Source organism: Lissotriton vulgaris, chromosome 10 (assembly GCF_964263255.1).
Source record: "Lissotriton vulgaris chromosome 10, aLisVul1.2, whole genome shotgun sequence".
Lineage (NCBI taxonomy): Eukaryota > Metazoa > Chordata > Amphibia > Caudata > Salamandridae > Lissotriton > Lissotriton vulgaris.
In genome coordinates, this window is record NC_141698.1 from 860,050,022 (window position 1) to 860,069,094 (window position 19,073).

A 19,073-nucleotide genomic window follows, 5' to 3' on the forward strand; every position below is an offset into this window, starting at 1 on the left:
ACCTTCCTACACTAAAAGTTAACTCCTTCTAGGGAACGAGGAAGTAAACAGAGTACACCTAAAACCCCTTTACATCAAAGGCAGATCTTTCATAGTCCCTTGGAGAGTAGACTAGACCTATCTTAACAATCCAAGCAAATGGTCTCATTTTATAGACTTCTTCTTTGGTGGTTGGTTTTATTCCTGCTTTGAACAACCAATGAGGTATATCAGGGGTGTGACCTTACTCCAGGAATAATTTTCCTATTACTTGCAGAGCCAACATTATTGCACAATAATTTATTCACACAAAGAAAATAAAAGACTGCGTAAAAACAACACCCTGCCTTCTTGGATAGTAAAGGAGATTTATTTTCTGATTTAACACATTAAAGTGTACTTGTCAATACCACCGTCCAAAATGCAAGAGTAGGAGTAGTTCTGGAGCAAATAAGCCTGTTTACATAAATAACTAAGAAATCTAAAAGCTTGGGATTTTTGAGTGGAAATTAAGAGCGTTCATTTTGGAGCTGTTGCATGCAAAATATTCTACTGCATACAGTACATAATCTACTGAAATTTAGAAATGCGTAAGCGCAAAAAGAGTCTTGTTGCATAGGCAAAATATACAGGAACTGAAAAAGAAGCACAAAAATAAGGGGAAAAGCCTGCGCTGTAAATATAAAAAAAGGCACTTTGCTTGAATGCAACCATATCAGAAGAATTAAGACAACATTCAGTTTGGTTTTCATACAAAGGTTTTAATACCAAGAACAGCTGCTCACAGCTTTCTTGTAGAAATACATTAAAACAATTTGCTGGAAAAAAACAGGTTATAATAAAACACAAAAAAAAACAAGTTTACAACCAAATTGTAAAAATTAAAAAAGCATTGTCTAAGCAAAAAGTACTTAGTGTAAAAGCAGCAATGCATAGCCATTGAGATAATGTATACCTTTCAGATGCTCAAAATTCAAATTGTTATGTTTAATGCAGCGTTACAGTAAACATGATACAAGTGGTTTCAGGACTATGACCTAAGTTCATTCCTCCCGTTAGTGAGAGAACAAGGTCAAACACCTGTCTATCAACACTAATTTCAGCATCTCGGGGAGGCCATTCAGAAATGACTGGCTCAACACTCCTGGCCATTGCCATCAATCTCACAGTAGACAGTCATGAAAAACATTTTTGAGGTTTTGTTTTATTCTCTTGATGTTTCAAGAGCCCACTGCAATGCCTCACAAGATAATGCTTTTAAATGTCTCTTGCATTTTCTCGCTTTAGATGCAGCCGCTCTCCACAAACATGAAAGCACTTCCATAGTAAAAATATTTGGCAATTCTATACTTAGCTGTTCAGTGAATTTGCAACATTTCACTTCATATTGAACGCCAGCAAGGGTCTTTCTTCTCGCTTTTGCCATGGACTTTTTTTGTTCTCTCCCTGCTCATCTGTACTTTCGTCCAAGCCTGAAGTCTCATGTTCGGCGCTCATTAATGGCTCGGGTGAGGCGTCTGCAGTTCTTTTAGTAGGTTCTTCCTGCAGACTAGGCAACTGCCCACCATTTCGTCTTGCAGCTGCATCAAAGAAAGATCGTAAGCTATTTTCCTCAGGACTAACGACTGGTGTTCCGCACTCACTACCACTCTGGTCCATATCCTCCAAATACACAAGTTGCGTATAAGTTGTGGGGTCTGAAATGTTCTTCTCTTTTTGCTGGTGGGCCTGTAATGCGGACTGAAGTTTTGATTGGTGATGATGAAACAAGGATACTTTCTCTCTTCCTTTTCGTACAGATTTTGGTTCATTCATATCCACTCCGGAATCTAAACTTGCATCATTACTACCGTTCTTACCTGCTCTTTGAAGATCAATATACGAATGTCTAATGTGCGCATTTGACCTCCCATCTAGAGACACAAACCAAGCCCGTGGATGTGGCATTGGTTTACCACCCGTTAGCTCCATGAGTGCTTTCTCAGTTAGGAGCCCCATGTCGCCATTCATCTGAGCCAGAGCGGCATCATTAAGGGATGCAGGGATGGACATTGATTCAGACATTGAGGCATTCTGAGGACTCCACTCTAATCCTTCTGTATCGTGTAAATCTTGCTGAGAGATGGTTTGTGAACTTAAGCCAGGTGGTGGAATTTGTTGCTGGGCATGTGGAAGAAGTTGGGCCTGAGAATTAGAAAGTTCAGCTTGAAGTCTTTCAATTTCATACTGCTGATCAGCAGGAGCATGCAACTGCTGGCTGACATACGGGTGATCCGATAGCTTCATGTAATGAGCTGGAATAACCAGTGTTGGCAATACATTCCTGTAAACACTGTCATTGACTTGATCCACTGAATTATAGCAAATTAACTGACCTGGTCTGGGGAAGGATGTCGGCCTTTCAAGATGATCAACTGATCTGGACATTATACATTCAGTAGGTCTGCGGTCTAAAAGTTGCTCTTTTTCTGGAGCAGAAGGCGTGAGGTGAATTTGTTCCTGAACACTTGGCTTGCTTCCTGCAACATGGTTCACAGATGCCTGCACTTCTTTATCTTGCTTTTCCAATAAATGATGATGGCTTATTACAGAATTATAGCTTCTCCTGTAGTCCTGTTTCATGTGCGACTCATAACCATCAGATGCGTCAATCACTTTTCGGCACTGCAAAGGAAATATTTCTATGGACTTATGGTAGTCTTTTCTTAAAGTACTGCCCGGGGTGACATTATCAAAGGAGAATCTACACTTGTCCTCTTGATGTGAAAGCAACTCCTCTCTAGAGCTAAAGTCGCGGGAGGTATTGTATGAAGGCTTAAGCATAGGGGTGCGCAGATCGGCTTCACAACTCGAAGACACCATTTCCATATGAACAGCACTGATTAAATTAAGGTGTGACATGGATGTTGCCTGATCCTTTTTGGAACTGTCGAGTGTAGTGGAAAGCTGATGTTTCCTATGATTCTGACGTGGCTTCAAACACCGCCTCCTATAACAGAAACAAGGAGAGCAATCAGAGTTTGTATCAGGACGTCATGCAAGACATATTTGTGAAAATTGAAAACATTGGGTACTCAAATTTGCTAAGTGCATTGAATATATAAAGAAAACATATTGGATCATTTATTTTAGGAAATTGACTGATGAAGAGATTGCTTAGTCATAAATCAACACTTCGAGGTTGGGGAGGACGGGAATGCCTGATGCTAAAAAGGTAACCATGTGGTTGTGTGAATTAAAAACGAATTCAATTATTGTCACCCTATTTTTCTAGGCCGAAGATAGTGGCTGCAAAGATTGACTCTCTAAGCGAGGTGGTACCATGAAAATTTAAATGGGAGGAGGAGAGTACATTAATATAGAAGGACTGGGGGTATAAGTAATCAGTTGGTTTGTCATTGTAAGTGGGTAAACAAGGGTCTATGGGGATTCACCATTTTATAAAGCATTTCAATTACTCTCCCCTTCATACACACTGTGGCTGGCAGTTCTCACAGTGATTAATCAGCTAAAGGTACTTTGTCAGTTGCTAACAAAATAAGACTATCAGTCTTTTATCTGAAGTTCTGTTCACCACCAAAATTTTCAAAGATTCTATCACACCAACTTCAACCTAATAAAACTTGACGCATGTTCCTTCCTTATCAAATTGTCAAAAAGCCCCACATAAAGGCTAACTAAAAGCCTCGGATACCAGTGTCAGTCCTTCAAAAATGCCCCATCCAAGCCCGCAACAGAACCCATTATCTCCTATTTTGGACACAGCCCTCCGATGAGAATATTGTGAGGAAATGTATTATATGGTATCGTTTTGTGCCTTCACCATGTAATACACCTTCCTACCCCTTTAGGTGCAGTAGGTGTCATCTGGAAAACCCTCAGCTCAACTCTGGCTAGCTGTAGGACTGAGCAGCAAGGCTTACACAGGCGAACAAGTGTTAAACATTTAAACAAAGAATTCCACAAGATACTCAAGAAATCAGACACCACTTGATAAAAATAGGTTGTATTTTTTATAAGAATTCAGACACTAGAACAAAAAAGATTCACTTGTGGGTGCCGGAGATATAGATTTGACAAGCGATAATTAATTATTGCAATTTCATTCAGTTGTGAACAAGCCATGGCAAAATCAGCGTACTGGACACAAACTTTTTCAAAGTAAACTTAGGTAAGTGTAAATGTGGTTGGTTAGAAGTACTTGGGATGACCAACAGTGGCTGGGAACTAGTGTGCGGAGCCAGCAAGGTTCTCAAGAACAGTTACTTTCACAGAATAAGGAACCCTTCAACGGTTCCAGGAACTTCATTCCTGTTGCAGTGGATTCCTATGGAGTAGTCCTGATGCAAGGGGTCAAAGATGCTGTGGACGCGATGCAGTCAGCGGGGGTCTTTCAGCAGGGATTCCTCAGCCCACAAGATGAGGGGTTCCTGACTGCAGAGTCGATGCCCCACAAAGTCCTTGCTGGTCTAGCAAAAGTTCTGTTACCACTGGACTACTGGTCGCCTGTTGTCGCTGTCACAAGTTAATCCTTCCCGAGTCAATAACGTGCCTTTTGAGGGTCTCAGTAACTCTTCAACAGCACTCCTGTATTAAGCAAACCCAGGTGCAACTCTGTGCATCGGGTCTTGATCTTTGGGGTTTGCACAGAGTTGAGGTAGTGGCTTAAAGACGTTGGGCGTGCCCTAGAAGGCTTCTTCAGCTATTATCATGTGCTGTGAACAGGAGGCCAGTCAGCTGGCCTTTGGCAGTTCTCTTGGCTTGACTGGGCTCTGGTGACAACTTCCTCTTGAGCAGAACACAGTAGGTGGGTAGCTCTTTGCTACCCACCAAATGCAACAGGTGCAGTCCTACTTCCAAGCTGGTTGAGAGTGGAGGTCTGGGTGACCACTTCCTGCGGAGCGTGGCATCTGGCAATCGCAGGATGCATAATTCTTCCCACTTCCAAGATGGCGATACCCCTCTCTGGGTGTAGAGATGTCCCTAGCCCACCCCGTGGTGCGGCTACCTCAGAGACACATACAGTTGGGGAAACTGGTTTGGCAAGGCTCATAGAATCCCCTGAGGCCAATCCAGACACTGCTCTCAGCAGCATGAGAGCAGCATCCGGATTGGCCTGAGCGACCTCGATTGCGCTCCCATGGAGACTGGGAGCCTGTGCCTGCTGTCTCCAATCCGGCAATGCAGCTCGGGTTGGAAACCCCTTCAGTGCGCATGTTGGTTTGGGGCGTCCTGAGATGGCCAGCCGAACACACATGCGCACTGAAAGCAGTGCATACCACTTCTCCTCAGTGAATGTCATCCCCCTGGCCCCGACCCCAAGATTCGGCACTCTTCGAAGAAAATTAAAATCGACGCACCTCCGGCATTGTGGATCATAGTAGACTGAATGGGTTATATCGACGCCACCCTAGAAGAGAATGGACTGAACGGAAAGGTGCAACATCATATTCGGTAGATGGAAAAAGCCAAAAAACAAGATGGGGAAAGGGTGTAAACTTAATTATACTGGGTTTGGGGGAGGATGAATGACAAGCTCTCTGATCTTGCCTCTTATTTAGTTTAATACCGTATAGATGAGGAACATGCAAAAGTACCAGACTGCTTGTAAAACAGTTCCAGACTCAATGATGCCTCAATGCAAGGCCAACTAGAGTAAAATAATGCTCAGAGTAAATGCAGACAGACTTTTCACTGACCAACTGAACAGAGGACAGGTTTGCATTCAACAGAAGGGTATCTCGTTTACCAGCTTGTGTAATATATTAATGGTTATACATTATGTCAAGAAAGAAGTCAAGTAGAGCCCTCACCATCATACTTCTAGAAAATATGAAGAGAGATCAGTGAACACCTGCAGGAGGCCATCTGACCCCTAGAAGATTGCAGTCGATGACCATGCTGCACATTCTTCCGTGATTGAGTCACGCAAGGGTTGACGCGTCCTAGCCATTCTGTCCTGCTAAGTTGCTTTGCGCAATCTGCACTGTTGCTGTTAAACTTAATTCTATCTAATATCCTCTCTGCATTCTAGTCCGAAATCACACCATTGCCCTGCTGAGTGAAACCAGGCACACGGCTTCTCTTCAATACACAGAGCTCAGCTCAGTCGAAGGAAAATAAATAAGTCATTTGTCGAATAGCCCAAAAGCAAACATGCCTTCATGTGTCAAATGTCGTGTGTGTGTATATATACATATACACACACACGTCACCTTAAGTGTATTTACAAATACAGTACGTGACGGATCTCACACGCAACGAAACGCATTCTGTTGCTTTATTTTAAAATGTCAAATTCTGGGTGAACTAAACTTTGGCATTTTTACTCAATGGGTATGTACCGTTGTTACTATGTTCATGATCATGACACCTGAAGACCAAAAGACTGTTATTTTGGGCAAGATACTTTATTATTACTTCTTCGGATTGTACATTTATTTAAGCCATCTGCACATCATGCTTTTTAGTTTCCCGTCACCTACATCTATCTCCCCGTGACTTCGTCGTTTCTATTATCCAGGCTTCACTGCGATGTTTGAAGTGTAGCACTTCGCTTTTAAGAGCTACTTGTAGAACGAAAATGAGCTTTGTAAAAGTGCTCCACTGCCCCTCAGAGACTGACGCACAATATATCAAATGCCCGAAACAGGCCCAAATATTTTCAGATTAGTGTCGACCGAATGTTCGTGTTCTTTGAGGCAAGACCAAAATGTACCTTGGATCCGTGCGTTCCTACTACTAACCCGCCACTAGATGGCAGCACTATCACACACACACACACCAAGATCTCTGTTTAATTTTTTTTGTAAATACAGACAAAAAATCCGCAGGCTTTTAACGAAGGATTCTGAACCCCTTTGTGCCATAACAGAAATCCACGCGGAGGGGTACGTTCCTGCAATATTTACTTCACAGCAACGGCCCCGTGGTCTCTTGATAACCCGATCATGCCACTGAATTAAAGCCACATATGGCTATAACATTTAGAAATACCATTTTGCTCTTTACTTATATTACATTTTGCTTACCAATGGCTTTTGTAACGCGGGCGGGGATGTTTTGTCTGTGCGCGATATTATACCACGTTCAATTGTGAACAATGACTGGGTGATAACTTTTTTTATTTAATAACGGGGATGTCACTCATGACGAACCTGTCTGTTCTTGCCTGCGTGTACGCATGCACGTAAAAAATGTATGAGAGGTAGATTCTACGTATTTGACCAATCTGTTATGTCGCTGGTTTGAATTTTCAATGACGTCAGCAGTGGAGGTGCAGTGAGGCCAGCATTCTGCCCTCGATGGTGGGTGTGCCTTGGAGCCTTTCCTCCCTGGTCCGCTTCTCTTCTCTCATGGGTGTCCTCTGTCTTCCGTCTCGGGCCTGTCTTCTCCGCACGCTCCTTTCCTCATTGGTTTCAATTCCTCTTCTCTTGCTCTTCCTGCCTTTCTCCCGCTGGCATCTGTCTCCACTCCTTCGCCGTTTGTCCTACCCCTGCTTCGTGTGTCGTTTCTCTTCAGTTGTGGTACCGTTTACCTCCAGTGATAGACCATCACTAGGCAACGCGCTACCAAACAGTGTGCTCGAGGTTCCAGAGACACGATGGAAAGATGCTCCTCGGAGGTCCTTTATGCCAGGCACAGGAATCAAAACAGTTGCGAAGATGACGACAGAGCGCATTGAAATGAAGTATTCAACACGGCGATGTGGCTACAGTGAAGATCCTTACTTTCCTCACACTTACATAATATTCAGAACAAGAAAAAAAACTAAGGACGACAGCCGAAAGACTGGCTACAAGGAGAAACCCATACATAACTGGCCTTGTCTATTACTTAATATCTTATTGAACAAGAATGTTCTCTACAGGACAGAGCTTGGGGAAATTTGCTGGTTGGTTTTTCGAGTCTCTATGAGAGGTTACAAATCTAGAGCGATAAGTCGGATGGAAGTAAGGACAATCATTTACAATGCAACGGTCTCACCTTTGCAAAAGTTAGAGCTATTGCCATTGTACATGACAAAATATTTATGTGTTGGATTTGAAAACAGATGAATAAATGGCAGTCATTTACAATGCCAGTAGCTTATTCTCTCGCAAATGTGAGACCTATTGCAGTTGCACCCACACACACAGAGCCACACACACACTCACACAGTCACACCCAATCACACATACACACAGTCACACACACACAGCTACACACACACAGAGCCACACACACACAGAGTCACACACACACAGAGCCACACAAACACACACACACTGCAACACAGAAGCCTCATGCAAGAAACCATGAGTTAACAGCACTAAAGACTATAAAACACTGAAGAAATGAGTGTGCCTGCAACACAAGTACTCCAAGGTAAACAATGAATTTAAAATCACTAATACATACTTCTAGCATTCTTGTAACCTATCTGTCTATGTAATGTAATGTAATGCAATGTATCCAATATGTATAAAGCGCTCTATCACCCCACGGGTATCCTGGCGCTGAAGATAAAAGTTCCAATACACACGCAGAGTTAGCCCACCACTAGTGATGAACACTACACCCAGGGAAAAAGATGGGTTTTAAGTTTTTTTCTAAACTGTACAAACTTCTCTGCTTCTCTGATATTAAATGGGAGGTTACTCCACAACTGTACCGCTGTTCAGCTGAAAGCTCTGCCACCAAATCTAGAAGTTCGTACTCTGGTGGTACAGGCCAGATATGCAGTGGAAAAGCGAAGTATTCTTGAAGGAGAGTACCAGACAAATTTTTTATGCAGAGGCTGGGGTCCGAGTCCATGAAGGACTTTGAACACAATGCATGCAGCTTTGAACTGGATTCTCTGGGCTAGAGGAAGCCAGTGGAGATCGATAAGAGCTGCAGAGGCAGAGTCATCCCATCTCCTTTTTAAGGCTAACTTGGCGGCTATTGTTTGAATTCTTTGTAGTCTCTTGATCAGAAAACTAGGTGCACCAGGAAGCAGGGCATTACAGTAGTCTAGCCGACTCAAGAGGACGCTTCTAACTACTAGGGCCCTGGCTGATAGAGGCAGCATGGGGAGGATCTTCTGCACGGCCTTGATGAGGGAGAAACAAGTACCAACTGTTTTATTTACATGTTTCTCCATGCTCAGCTTGGTATCAAAAACTACCCCCAGATTCCACACATCAGCCGCTGGAATGGGAGGAGTGCCTGTCTGAATAGGCCAAAATTCATCTGGAAGTGGGCGTGGGATTTTTTTATAAAACATAAAAAAAGTATTCGAACATGTTTATTAACCTATTGCAACATGAATGGTTCATGAATGTTTAATAACATAATGAGAAGAATGACACTGGGATATGATAGTCCAGAAAAATGACTCAGGAAGCAGACTGCAAATGTGGTTTTCGGTAAGTCGTGAGATAAAACCCCAACAAGGCAGACTCAACCTTACAGCCTTCAGAGGTGGGCATGCCCAGTGCAGTACATTGCGGAGTAACAACAACATGTGTTATTTGTGCAGTTGTAAATGGCATAAGTGTGGCAATAAGCGCTATATAAAATCAAGTCACTATCATATAAGGCAGATAGCGCAGCACAGCTTCGAAGGGAACGTGTGGCACACGCTGACTGGCCTAGCGCTGCTCTCTGAAAGAAGCTGTGAATGTCAGAAGCGCTTAGAGCCGCCCGAGGAGCTTGCGCAGCTCCTAGAATGACAGCTCGATAGACTGAGCCCCGATAGGCGGCAGCGTTTTGTAACCGAAACCCAGTTCCCGTGTAATGCCGGATTTGAACAAGCCTTTCCCTGTTACTGTATCCAGGTGCACTCTACCCTTCGCGGCACATTAATACTTAACTTCCTGGGTGTCGGGGACGAGTAAAAGCGCAGAAATCTCCCCTTGCAGCCTCTCTTGCTCAACACTGGGGCAGAGAATCCGGTTCAGAACTGTAAACAAAGGGAAGCACTCACAACAAGGTCCTGTTACAACCCTGGAGCACGGAAGTCCGGATTTAAAGGTGCAGGTACAAGCCAAAGTTGGGTGTGCTGCGCAGAACAAAAGAAAGGTATGCAGCCACCATCTTTAAAGACTAAGCGCGGTGTGGCGAGCTCTAAAACAAACTAACAGCAAACAAAATGGACGCCCCTCGTTTTAAAACGAAGTAAACTTTTCCCACAAACAAGCACACTCAGGGGGTGTTTTTTTCTTTCTTTCTAGAGCCGAAGTTGAATGTTTGATATAAAGGTGATTAAAGAGCGGTTCTTCCTCAACATTCCCGTCTTAATGAGAACAAATCCCTCTTTAACCCCTCCCCTGCTGGTGACGGAACCGCTCCGTCATCAGCCGCGGTCGCGCTATGCTGATGATGGAGCGGTTCCGTCACGGCCCGTTCGGCACGTCTGCGCAGCGCGGATTCCGCGCCTGCGCAGCACGGATTCCGCGCCTGCGCAGAGCGTTCCATTGAGCAGGCGGGGCCGTGACGGAACCGCTCCGTCATGAGCACAGCGCAACCGCGGCTGGTAACGGAGCGGTTCCGTCACCAGCATGGGCGCGCCACGCGGCCCCCTTAGCGCTGCGGCGGAATAGCCGTCGCAGCGAAGGGGTTAAACAGGAGCCTTAGCAGGAACAAGCGCCAGGCCATCTGGACCCATAAAGAAGATAAGAAACCGTTTACGCCAGCAGGAAGTCAAGTAACCCAGTCTGAAAAGGACGGGGCTTAGAGAGAAAGAATAATGTCACTAGGACCTCTTCTCCAATGGCTGGCCACCATTTAGGACGCCAGCCAATATAGAAGAGGGGCGGGGCTTAACCTCGCTAGTGAACAATCCTATATCTCATTAAGTCTCGCCAGCTCGACTACGCATGTGCGCAGTCTTTTGCAGGCCGAGACCTAAACAACATTAGGGCTGCCAGAGAGAATTCCATAAGGGCCTCTACAATAAGTTGGAGCAAAGGGTCTCATCACTGGTATAAAAGGTGGTCTAGGATTGATGACGTAGCCTGGCGAAAGAGAGACTCTGCAGACCACCCAAGAACAAAAACAAAATGGAACCACCTATTTTTTTGACAAGCTGTAGAAAACAAAGTGTGATCAATCAATCAGAGGATCACACTGCATGGTTCTTCTAAGTTGGAGAAAGAGGTAAAAAATACAGACAAAGGCCAGACACCTAAAATAGTTACATGGCTGACAGTCAGTACATCTACAGACAGTTGCAATGAATCCATTTGTCAAGACTACTTGCGGACTTAGTGAAAGCTCTTGGTCAAAACAGGGCAAAGTTTGCAGTCTGCTGTGGATTGGTACACAATTACCAGTAAGGTGTATAAACCATTTTGGAGTTACACGCCCTAACTTCTAGAAGCCTTAGTGAAGGACTGCTGGTATTCCTTCCATCAATAAGAATTCACCTGTCACAATTGATTATCTCCCAGGAAATGTCTATTTAGTGGCATATTGGAACTCCAGCTTCCGCAAATACTCTAGGCAAGATCCAGGAGTGTTGCACACTTTCTACTTCTCAGTAGGAACTGTTAGTTTGTTGGACAACAAATGTACAGCTGGTGCCAGATTGATTCGACGCACCCGCTCAGGATACATTGGCCTGTGGAGAAGTGTGGCTCAGGGGTTAGAGGCGGCAGACCCGGAAGCTGAGATTGGCCCTGGACCAGTGTTCAATTCCCTGCCTCAGCGGGTCTTGGGCTAAAAATTCCACGGACTCGATAATTCTCGCTCCGGTGCCTTCTCGACTCACGGGTTCACACTCTGCGACTCTGGGCAATAGCTTGCTTAATCTCCACAACGGCCCCTCGCGGCGGGATGCCTGGCTTTCACCTTGTGGATACCCTGCCGGGGTTATCTCACAGGGGAATACCAGGACGGGTTCCCTAAGCAAGCGCCGGGAAACCCACTGCGGGTAGCTGTGCGCTATATAAGCTCAAATACATTTACATTTACATTTATGGACCTGCTTGCTCACAGTGCCACCATAAGCACCTCTAATCTTAGTAAAGGTAGCAAATGGTTTGGGCAACCTAGGAACATGACCACTCTGACTCCCCCCCCTTCCAAGGAATTATGTATGTATGTATGTATATGTATAGGCATTTATATAGCACACTACTTACCCGGAGGGTCCAAAGGCGCTTCGACCGCTGCGAAACCCTTCCTGGCTTCCCTGAGAGATGGTCCCTTAATGGGTATCTCCAGGGTGAGACCAGGCATCCCCGGCGGTCTGGTGGGGCCGTTAGTGAAGATGAGGCAAGCTAATGCCCAGAGTTGCCGAGTGTGATCGCTGATCAGAGTGGGCACCGAGGCGAGAGAATTATCGAGTCCGCTGACCCTGGTCCAGAAACCTGCCGCGCCGGGAATCAAACCCTGGTCCCGGGCCGTCCTCTGCTCTCGGGGGCAACAGATCTAGAACCCCTTTCGCTCATTCACTCATGCTTACTCAGAGATATACAAGAAATACACAAAGGGATGTTTTCAATATTTATTGAACCATTACGATACTGGTTTAAAATATATGAGCTGCAATTATTAATAGACAGAAGCAGACAAATGTGATTAGGAATAGGACAGTGAACCACCACCATTCCTTTAACATAACCCAACCCTCCTTTACCACCACAACGCTACTTTTAGTTTGCAGGCTCTGCATCAGAGCACCGGGGAACCCACAAAAACTACTCAGGGTGGGTGCTGGCTGGGGAGCCAGCAGGGACCTGGGCCTCTAACCAGAGCCCTCTATGATTTAAAGTTGTTGCGACACACTAAAAAAAAAAAAAAAAAAAAAAATATGTTTTGTCAGCTCCCTCTCTCTAGCAAGTGAAGAGCTGGTGGGTTTCCTCTTTGGGAACCCAAAAATGCTAATTTCATATTCCCTGCTCCTGGCATGGAGCACCCTATAATGACCTACAAGCGCTATTTACCTACATTTATAGATCCTCGTGGTGCCCCTAGAAGGGACAGGGGCATGCCAAAGTTTTTTTTTTTCAAGCGCTTGGGAGGCTGCAGTAAGCGCAGCAGCTCCCCTAGGAACACTTTAAAAAAGTTGCAGTAAGTCTCCTGGGTCATTGAATACTGGCCCTAGAGACCGTCCTATATTGTTTCCAAACACTCTAAGTTGGCGCTGTATGTTTTTTAGCTGGATTTGGTGACCCCTTTATGGTTGATCCTAAGGCTAACTTTTGTGGTCTGAAGATGGGTAATACTTTTTTTTTTAACCTCACGTTTAGAGGTATTTAAAATACTACAAAAAATATTTAGGAGACAGTAATTTTTAATTATGATTATGTATGTGCATGGAAATACATTATATTATATTTATTGATAAATTATGGTGATTTCTTGATAAAGACAGTCGGAGGTCCTACTCTAGATAGGATGCTCTTCTGCAACATTAAAGATGTAATATGGTTCTCCTGGGAGGCAAGGTCGCCGACTACGAAATAAGCTTCCAATTTCAGTTTTCACACTTTCAATCAATCACATTTCGACATTCAAGAAACAATGACTACAAGTAAAGTGCTTTTTTTCCTAAAAAAAATTCAAAGTGGATACCTCCAATACCAAGAAATCATTCAAAATAGATGAAATGACAAAAGGTTACAGAGTCACTCCATTATGGTTTATGCAGTGATTTTCAATTTCCACACTCCATTTGATTAACACTCAATATCTCAACATAGCGCCACTGCCAATCAGAATATTTGGGGACGAGTTGAGGTGACTACTCCACATCTTAGTGGGTCTTTCCATATTCCAATTTTCTAATACCACTTCTAAGGAGTGTAATACCTTCCAGGAATGGTGTATTTGCCTGTGTGTATGGAAAAGCATGATGATGCAACACTGAGCGGCACTCCTGTCCACCTGGTAAGTGGGACCTCGAGTTTGATTGCTGAGCAATAACACTACTAATTTGATAATACGTGGCTCCCAATTGCTTTTTTCAATGTGCAAACCTAGTTTAACATCATCATGAGTAAGTTAAAAAATAGTTAGAAAGTTAAAATCAAGCATTGGCCCAGTCAGTAGGTCTATCCTTGACATGCTAGTACCATGGTTATTTCTATTGCAAGCAGTTTATATTGCGGTTGGAAGTTAAAAAAGAAAGAAAGAAAGAAAAACATGCCAGCAATTAAACGAGACTTCCGTATGCTTGCAATATAAATTTTAAAATCATTCACTAATATGTCCACAATACCATTGAGGTTTTTTTTTTTTTTTTTAAACAAGCATTTCAGTTGTTAATGTATTTTTAAAATGATTATTATTTGTTAAGGAGACAAAATGAATTACCACCCAATAAAAATGTTATAATGTCAGAAACACTTTACAACAACAAAATTAAAAAGGAGATGGAAAATAAATCTCTAACTGGGCACCAGAAATGCTGGCAAAATATGTAGCCCGTATTAAAGTTAATAAAATACATTAAATAAAAAGCCGACTTTGATCCAGCTTTATTGAGAAAGAGAAATTGTTTGAATTTAGATCGATGTGAACAAAGTACATATGGTTTGTGCAGTCACTCAAAGTGAAGGACGTCAATGAGCATGATTGGTTGACCCACTGCCCGCGTTACATGCCGTTGTGAGAGGAAATGAATCAATTTCACAGAACAATGGATAAAGCCCACTGACCAAAACCCCCTCCAACGTATATACATTAAGTACGAATTTGTGGAAAAACAATAGTCTGGCAAGAAGTTGTCTCAAAGAAGAACCTATTAAATACCACAAGGAGAATTAGAAGCATGCAATTTTGGAAGTCTGTCATTCATATCAAACAACAAAATAGGCAAAACGTTACCTGCAATAGTACAACAGAAGGCACAGCAAAACCAAAAGTATGAATGCAATTCCTCCTAGAATTGCCAGAAGAAACAGTGTGTGGTAGGAAGCAATGTCCTGGGTGACCACGGGACCTAGAAGATGGAAAGAGGAGTTAAGGCGTCTGAAAGGTCTTAGTTACCTCCTAAAAGAAAAGAATGCAGCTCATGTGCACAGTTTCTCACTCTTCAAATCCACAGCACATCACACTGTTCGTCAGTTACTTTGCCCACTTGGCACTTTGTACAGTTGCTAAACAGTCACTGGGGCATCTACTGCTTGGTACCTACCCTAATCACGGATGTGTGTGGGAGTCATTTAAAGTGCACGGGTTATCTTTCTGAAGTTGTTCTTTATGGGGAAGTGGCTGAAGTCACCCTCCAGCAGTGCCCGTGTGTATCTCAAGTTTGTAGCGGGTTGTCTGTGTGGTTGTTTTCAGTAGCATTTTAGGTGTTGTAGCTCTTCGTCAAACCTTTGTTAGCTTTTGTCCAGCTGTTACAATTCAGTCTTTTGTGGGAGGAAGGTGTTTAGTTCTTCTAATGGCTAAAGGTAGTTACAGCAAGCGACTAGAATGTGGTGTTTCAACTAGATATTTTAGTCTGGGGGGGAAAGGATCCTGGGCGTAGTGATCAGATGCCTTGATAATTGATTGGCATGTTCTTCCATGCTTCTTTGAGATGCTGAGTTTCCGAATTTCCATCTCTTTTCTGGTTTCCCATAGTGGCCCTTCCAGTATTTAGCGTACCCCCTTATATCATGGTCACATAGTATTGAGCTTTTGACCTCGGATTGTTCTGGGTCATGTAATTATATTCTCAACAACTCAGTAAAGTGTAGTGGTCCAGTGCATCATAGGCTGCAACGTTGACCAAGTGTCAGGGCCATGGTTTGGGTAGGGGTGGGGATTGAATTCCCATATAACTTTCTCATGTTCAGTTCTGGAACGCAGCACTATTGAAAAGGAGGTGCAATTGTTGTTTAAATTTTTTTTTATTTGTATTAAGAAATACTCAAACTTGCCGGAAACACTAAATTAATGGGATGAGTATGTTGTTGTGGGGAGGATGGTGGAGAGGAGGGAACAGAAACGTGGTCGCAACATTTATTTGATTTTGGGGGGGGGGGGGGGTGGGGGGGAAGGGAGTAGCCTTCAGTAGTATATACTCCCCAACACCCTACACAAATTCACACAATATCTTTATTCAATTCTATAACATTGGCATCACATGTTATACAAGAACACATCTTTATTCCTGAACCTGTAATGCTTGGATATTCACACTGAGAAGAGAATTTGTCTGTAAAACATTAAAAAATACTTTCTATTTTTAATAAAGACATCAAAATCGCGTGCACACAGAAATTAAGATATTAATATTCCAGACACAGTACATTGAAGTTTTGATGGGGAAACCTGATTAAACATTTCAAAGTCAATAGGTCAGTTGCGGGAGCAGAGGAATAAGAAAAAAAAGAGAAGATAAGGGAAAATGGGAGTTTGGTTCTTGAGCGCTCCGCATCACTCGTGAAACAATTGCTGAATTGTCAGATAATAGCAAAAGGTTGTGCGCCCCTGCAAACCACCTAGGTGTTATTATGTCAGTCATTCCCTTGCAAGTTTATCGATTGTCTAGTCCTCATCTCTGGTGTATTGTTTCGGATGTAGGTTCTAGTGGAAACATTCACTTCTGGGTTCTCGTTTCCCAAGATTCCTGTAATTGGAACGCACCTGACCATATTCTGCACTGTTTCATTGTTCTAGGGCGCCACATCCCTGTGTTGTGGAGTCTGAGGTTCCCCAGCCCAACAGCCCCCAGTGGTGATTCTCTCGGTCATAGTCTCTTGCATATGTTTCTCTGCACTCTTGCTTTCCAAGTCCCACCAGAGTTGGCTAGAATATTCTTTATCCCCCAGAGTCACAGAGTGCGTAAAAAGGCTATATTTATTTCAGTGCCGTCTGTGCCATGTTGAGCAAGGTCAATTTCAGGCAATGTTTTTGTGGAGGACAGAATTTATAATAACTGCTCATAAACCATGATGGTAAGTCTGAAGGTATTAAACCTTGGGGTGCTACACACCAAATAGTATGGCCCACCTTGGTTTGTTATAATAAGCATTACATTTTCTTCAATACATTCCCAGAAACAAAAAGAGAAGACAATCTGTTGATTATATTATGAAGCTTCTTTTTAAATCTTTTTTTCTGAATTTGATATACTTCTACAGAGTAAAGCCAACACGCTTTTCCCACTCGGGCACACACTTCCTGGGGATCTCAAGGCTGTAAATACATATTCACACATAAGAGTATGAATCAAAATTGACATTCTGAAGATTAGAAATAAATACCATATGCATGTAGGCTAGAATTTAAAAAATCTGGGGTGGCGCAAACAAATGAGGAACTGCACATGCGACAAAAAGGGACTTGGTGACACAAAGGAATTAGTGAGATGTGTAAGTATGGGTTGTTTTGGTGAACAGTTGTGCAGCCCAGAGGTTTGGCCACTGTATGACAGAACAGAGTAAATAAAAAGAAAAACAAAGAGCAAACCTAGGGTGGAATAAGTTGGTATGACAGCTGTTGTAAAAGAATAGACGGTTATCTGGTACTTGTAATATCACAGGGAAGAAATGCAGCAGTAAGCAAAAAGAAGGTAAAAAGGGGCTTAAGGCTATGTCCAGATCAGTGAAATGTTTGACATGAGTGTCAAGAGAGGCTATTGCCTTTTTGAAAAAGTTTACAGACACTGTTGGTGCCTTAACACTCCATTGTTACAATGCCGATTATAAATTGCTCAAAACGTTGTCTAAAAAAGCTGAGGACATCTTGCACTGCACTTTGTGACTAAGTACTTTTTAATGCTTGCAGAACAGAATTACTAAGTATTTAAAGGAAGTCTTCAAAATAGTTTACGAGCTTGCCAGCCGTGCAGTGGCTGGAACTATTATATTGGAATTTATGTGCACATCTGTCCTCTAAAATGGAAACACTCAGTTGTGTTTACCGCACCCAACCAGCCTTCAGGGTCTTCGAACTCTTCGACTAAATACTATAGACCCCCTTCAGATGCACCTCCAATGAAAATAGTTCATGTGGCTGTAAAACGTCCATCATCACGACCCTTCAGAAGAAATCTGGAGCGGCCTCGTCACTTCTGGCTTACGTAAAGACTCTTCTGCCACTTCCCACCAAGATACTGGAATCAGTAGTTAATTCTAGACTTTCTTCTTTTGTTGAAACTCACGATTTGCTAGACCTTTCCTACCAAATTACAGAACTGAATTCTGATTGTTTGCAGTGCTTCCCAGGCCACTCCATTTCTCCGCAGCCTCACGCTAGCCTTTGATACAGTTGCTCACAAGACTACTCTGTTCATGCTGAAGAAATGTCCGGTGTGAGGACCTCCTTTGCTACTGACCAGGAGCAGGCAGCCGGGCTTCCACTTTGTTTGAAGTTTTGGGAGCTGCTGTGACGGTTACTGCAGGTGTCTTCCCAGAGTCCCACACTCTACGTATACAAGACCTCTGTGGCAGATTGTATTAATCCCCAATGTTTCCAGTTTTCTTGCTATGCTTAATATGAAGTAGCCTTTTGTGAGAGCGAACACTCACTAGACTTTAAGAGGGAAACAGCCCTTACAACGCGAGTAGAGCCACTCGTGCAGTTTCCCCGGAGCTCAATCACGCTTGCCTTAACCACGCATATGCCTCAATCACGCATATGCGTGGATGAGGCAGTACGCGGTTTACATGTCCAGATGGGCAAGAACAGGAAGCTCGACACAGACAGGTAAGAGGGGCTGGTGCCAGGTTTGGGGAGGTAGTTGTAGGGGTTGGAAGCGGTTGTAGGGGTTGGAGTAGTTTATGGGGTCGGGCTGTTGATATGGCAGGAGGCTGGGTTTTAGGGCTCAGAGTGGGGGGCGGGGGGGTGGAGCAGTTTTAGGGATGAGGTCATTTTTAGCGCTGGGGGTAGGATTGTTTATAGGGATGGGTTTTAGGGCTAGGGGCCGGTGGTTGGTTTTAGGGGTTGGGTAGTTTTTAGGGTTTCGGGGGAGGGGACGAGTTGTGTATAGGGAAGGGACCAGGGTTTAAGGGCTTAGGGCAGACAGGCTGGGGTGTGACCTTTACCACTCATCCCTTTGCCAATAATGCATTTACCAAGAAATTGCGTGGTGAAGGCATGCGTGGTAAGGAATTGGTTGTTCAGTTGCATCCGCTGATCAGGCTACGTTGTAAAGGCACGCGTTGTTTAGCCATACATGCGTCTTTCATATC

At 43.6% G+C, this 19,073-nt stretch overlaps 1 protein-coding gene across 1 annotated transcript in view; it reads right to left on the reverse strand.

Moving 5' to 3' along the window:
• Positions 1-719: 719 nt before the first annotated feature.
• Positions 720-19,073, reverse strand: part of FAM171A1 (family with sequence similarity 171 member A1) — a 300,197-nt gene continuing 281,843 nt past the window's right edge. The window contains exons 7-8 of the mRNA XM_086941817.1: positions 14,776-14,890; positions 720-2,968 (exon numbers count right to left, since the gene is read on the reverse strand). Coding sequence (XP_086797943.1) covers positions 1,357-2,968; positions 14,776-14,890 — 1,727 coding nt within the window. The 3' untranslated portion in view covers positions 720-1,356. The remainder of the gene's footprint in view (positions 2,969-14,775; positions 14,891-19,073) is intronic.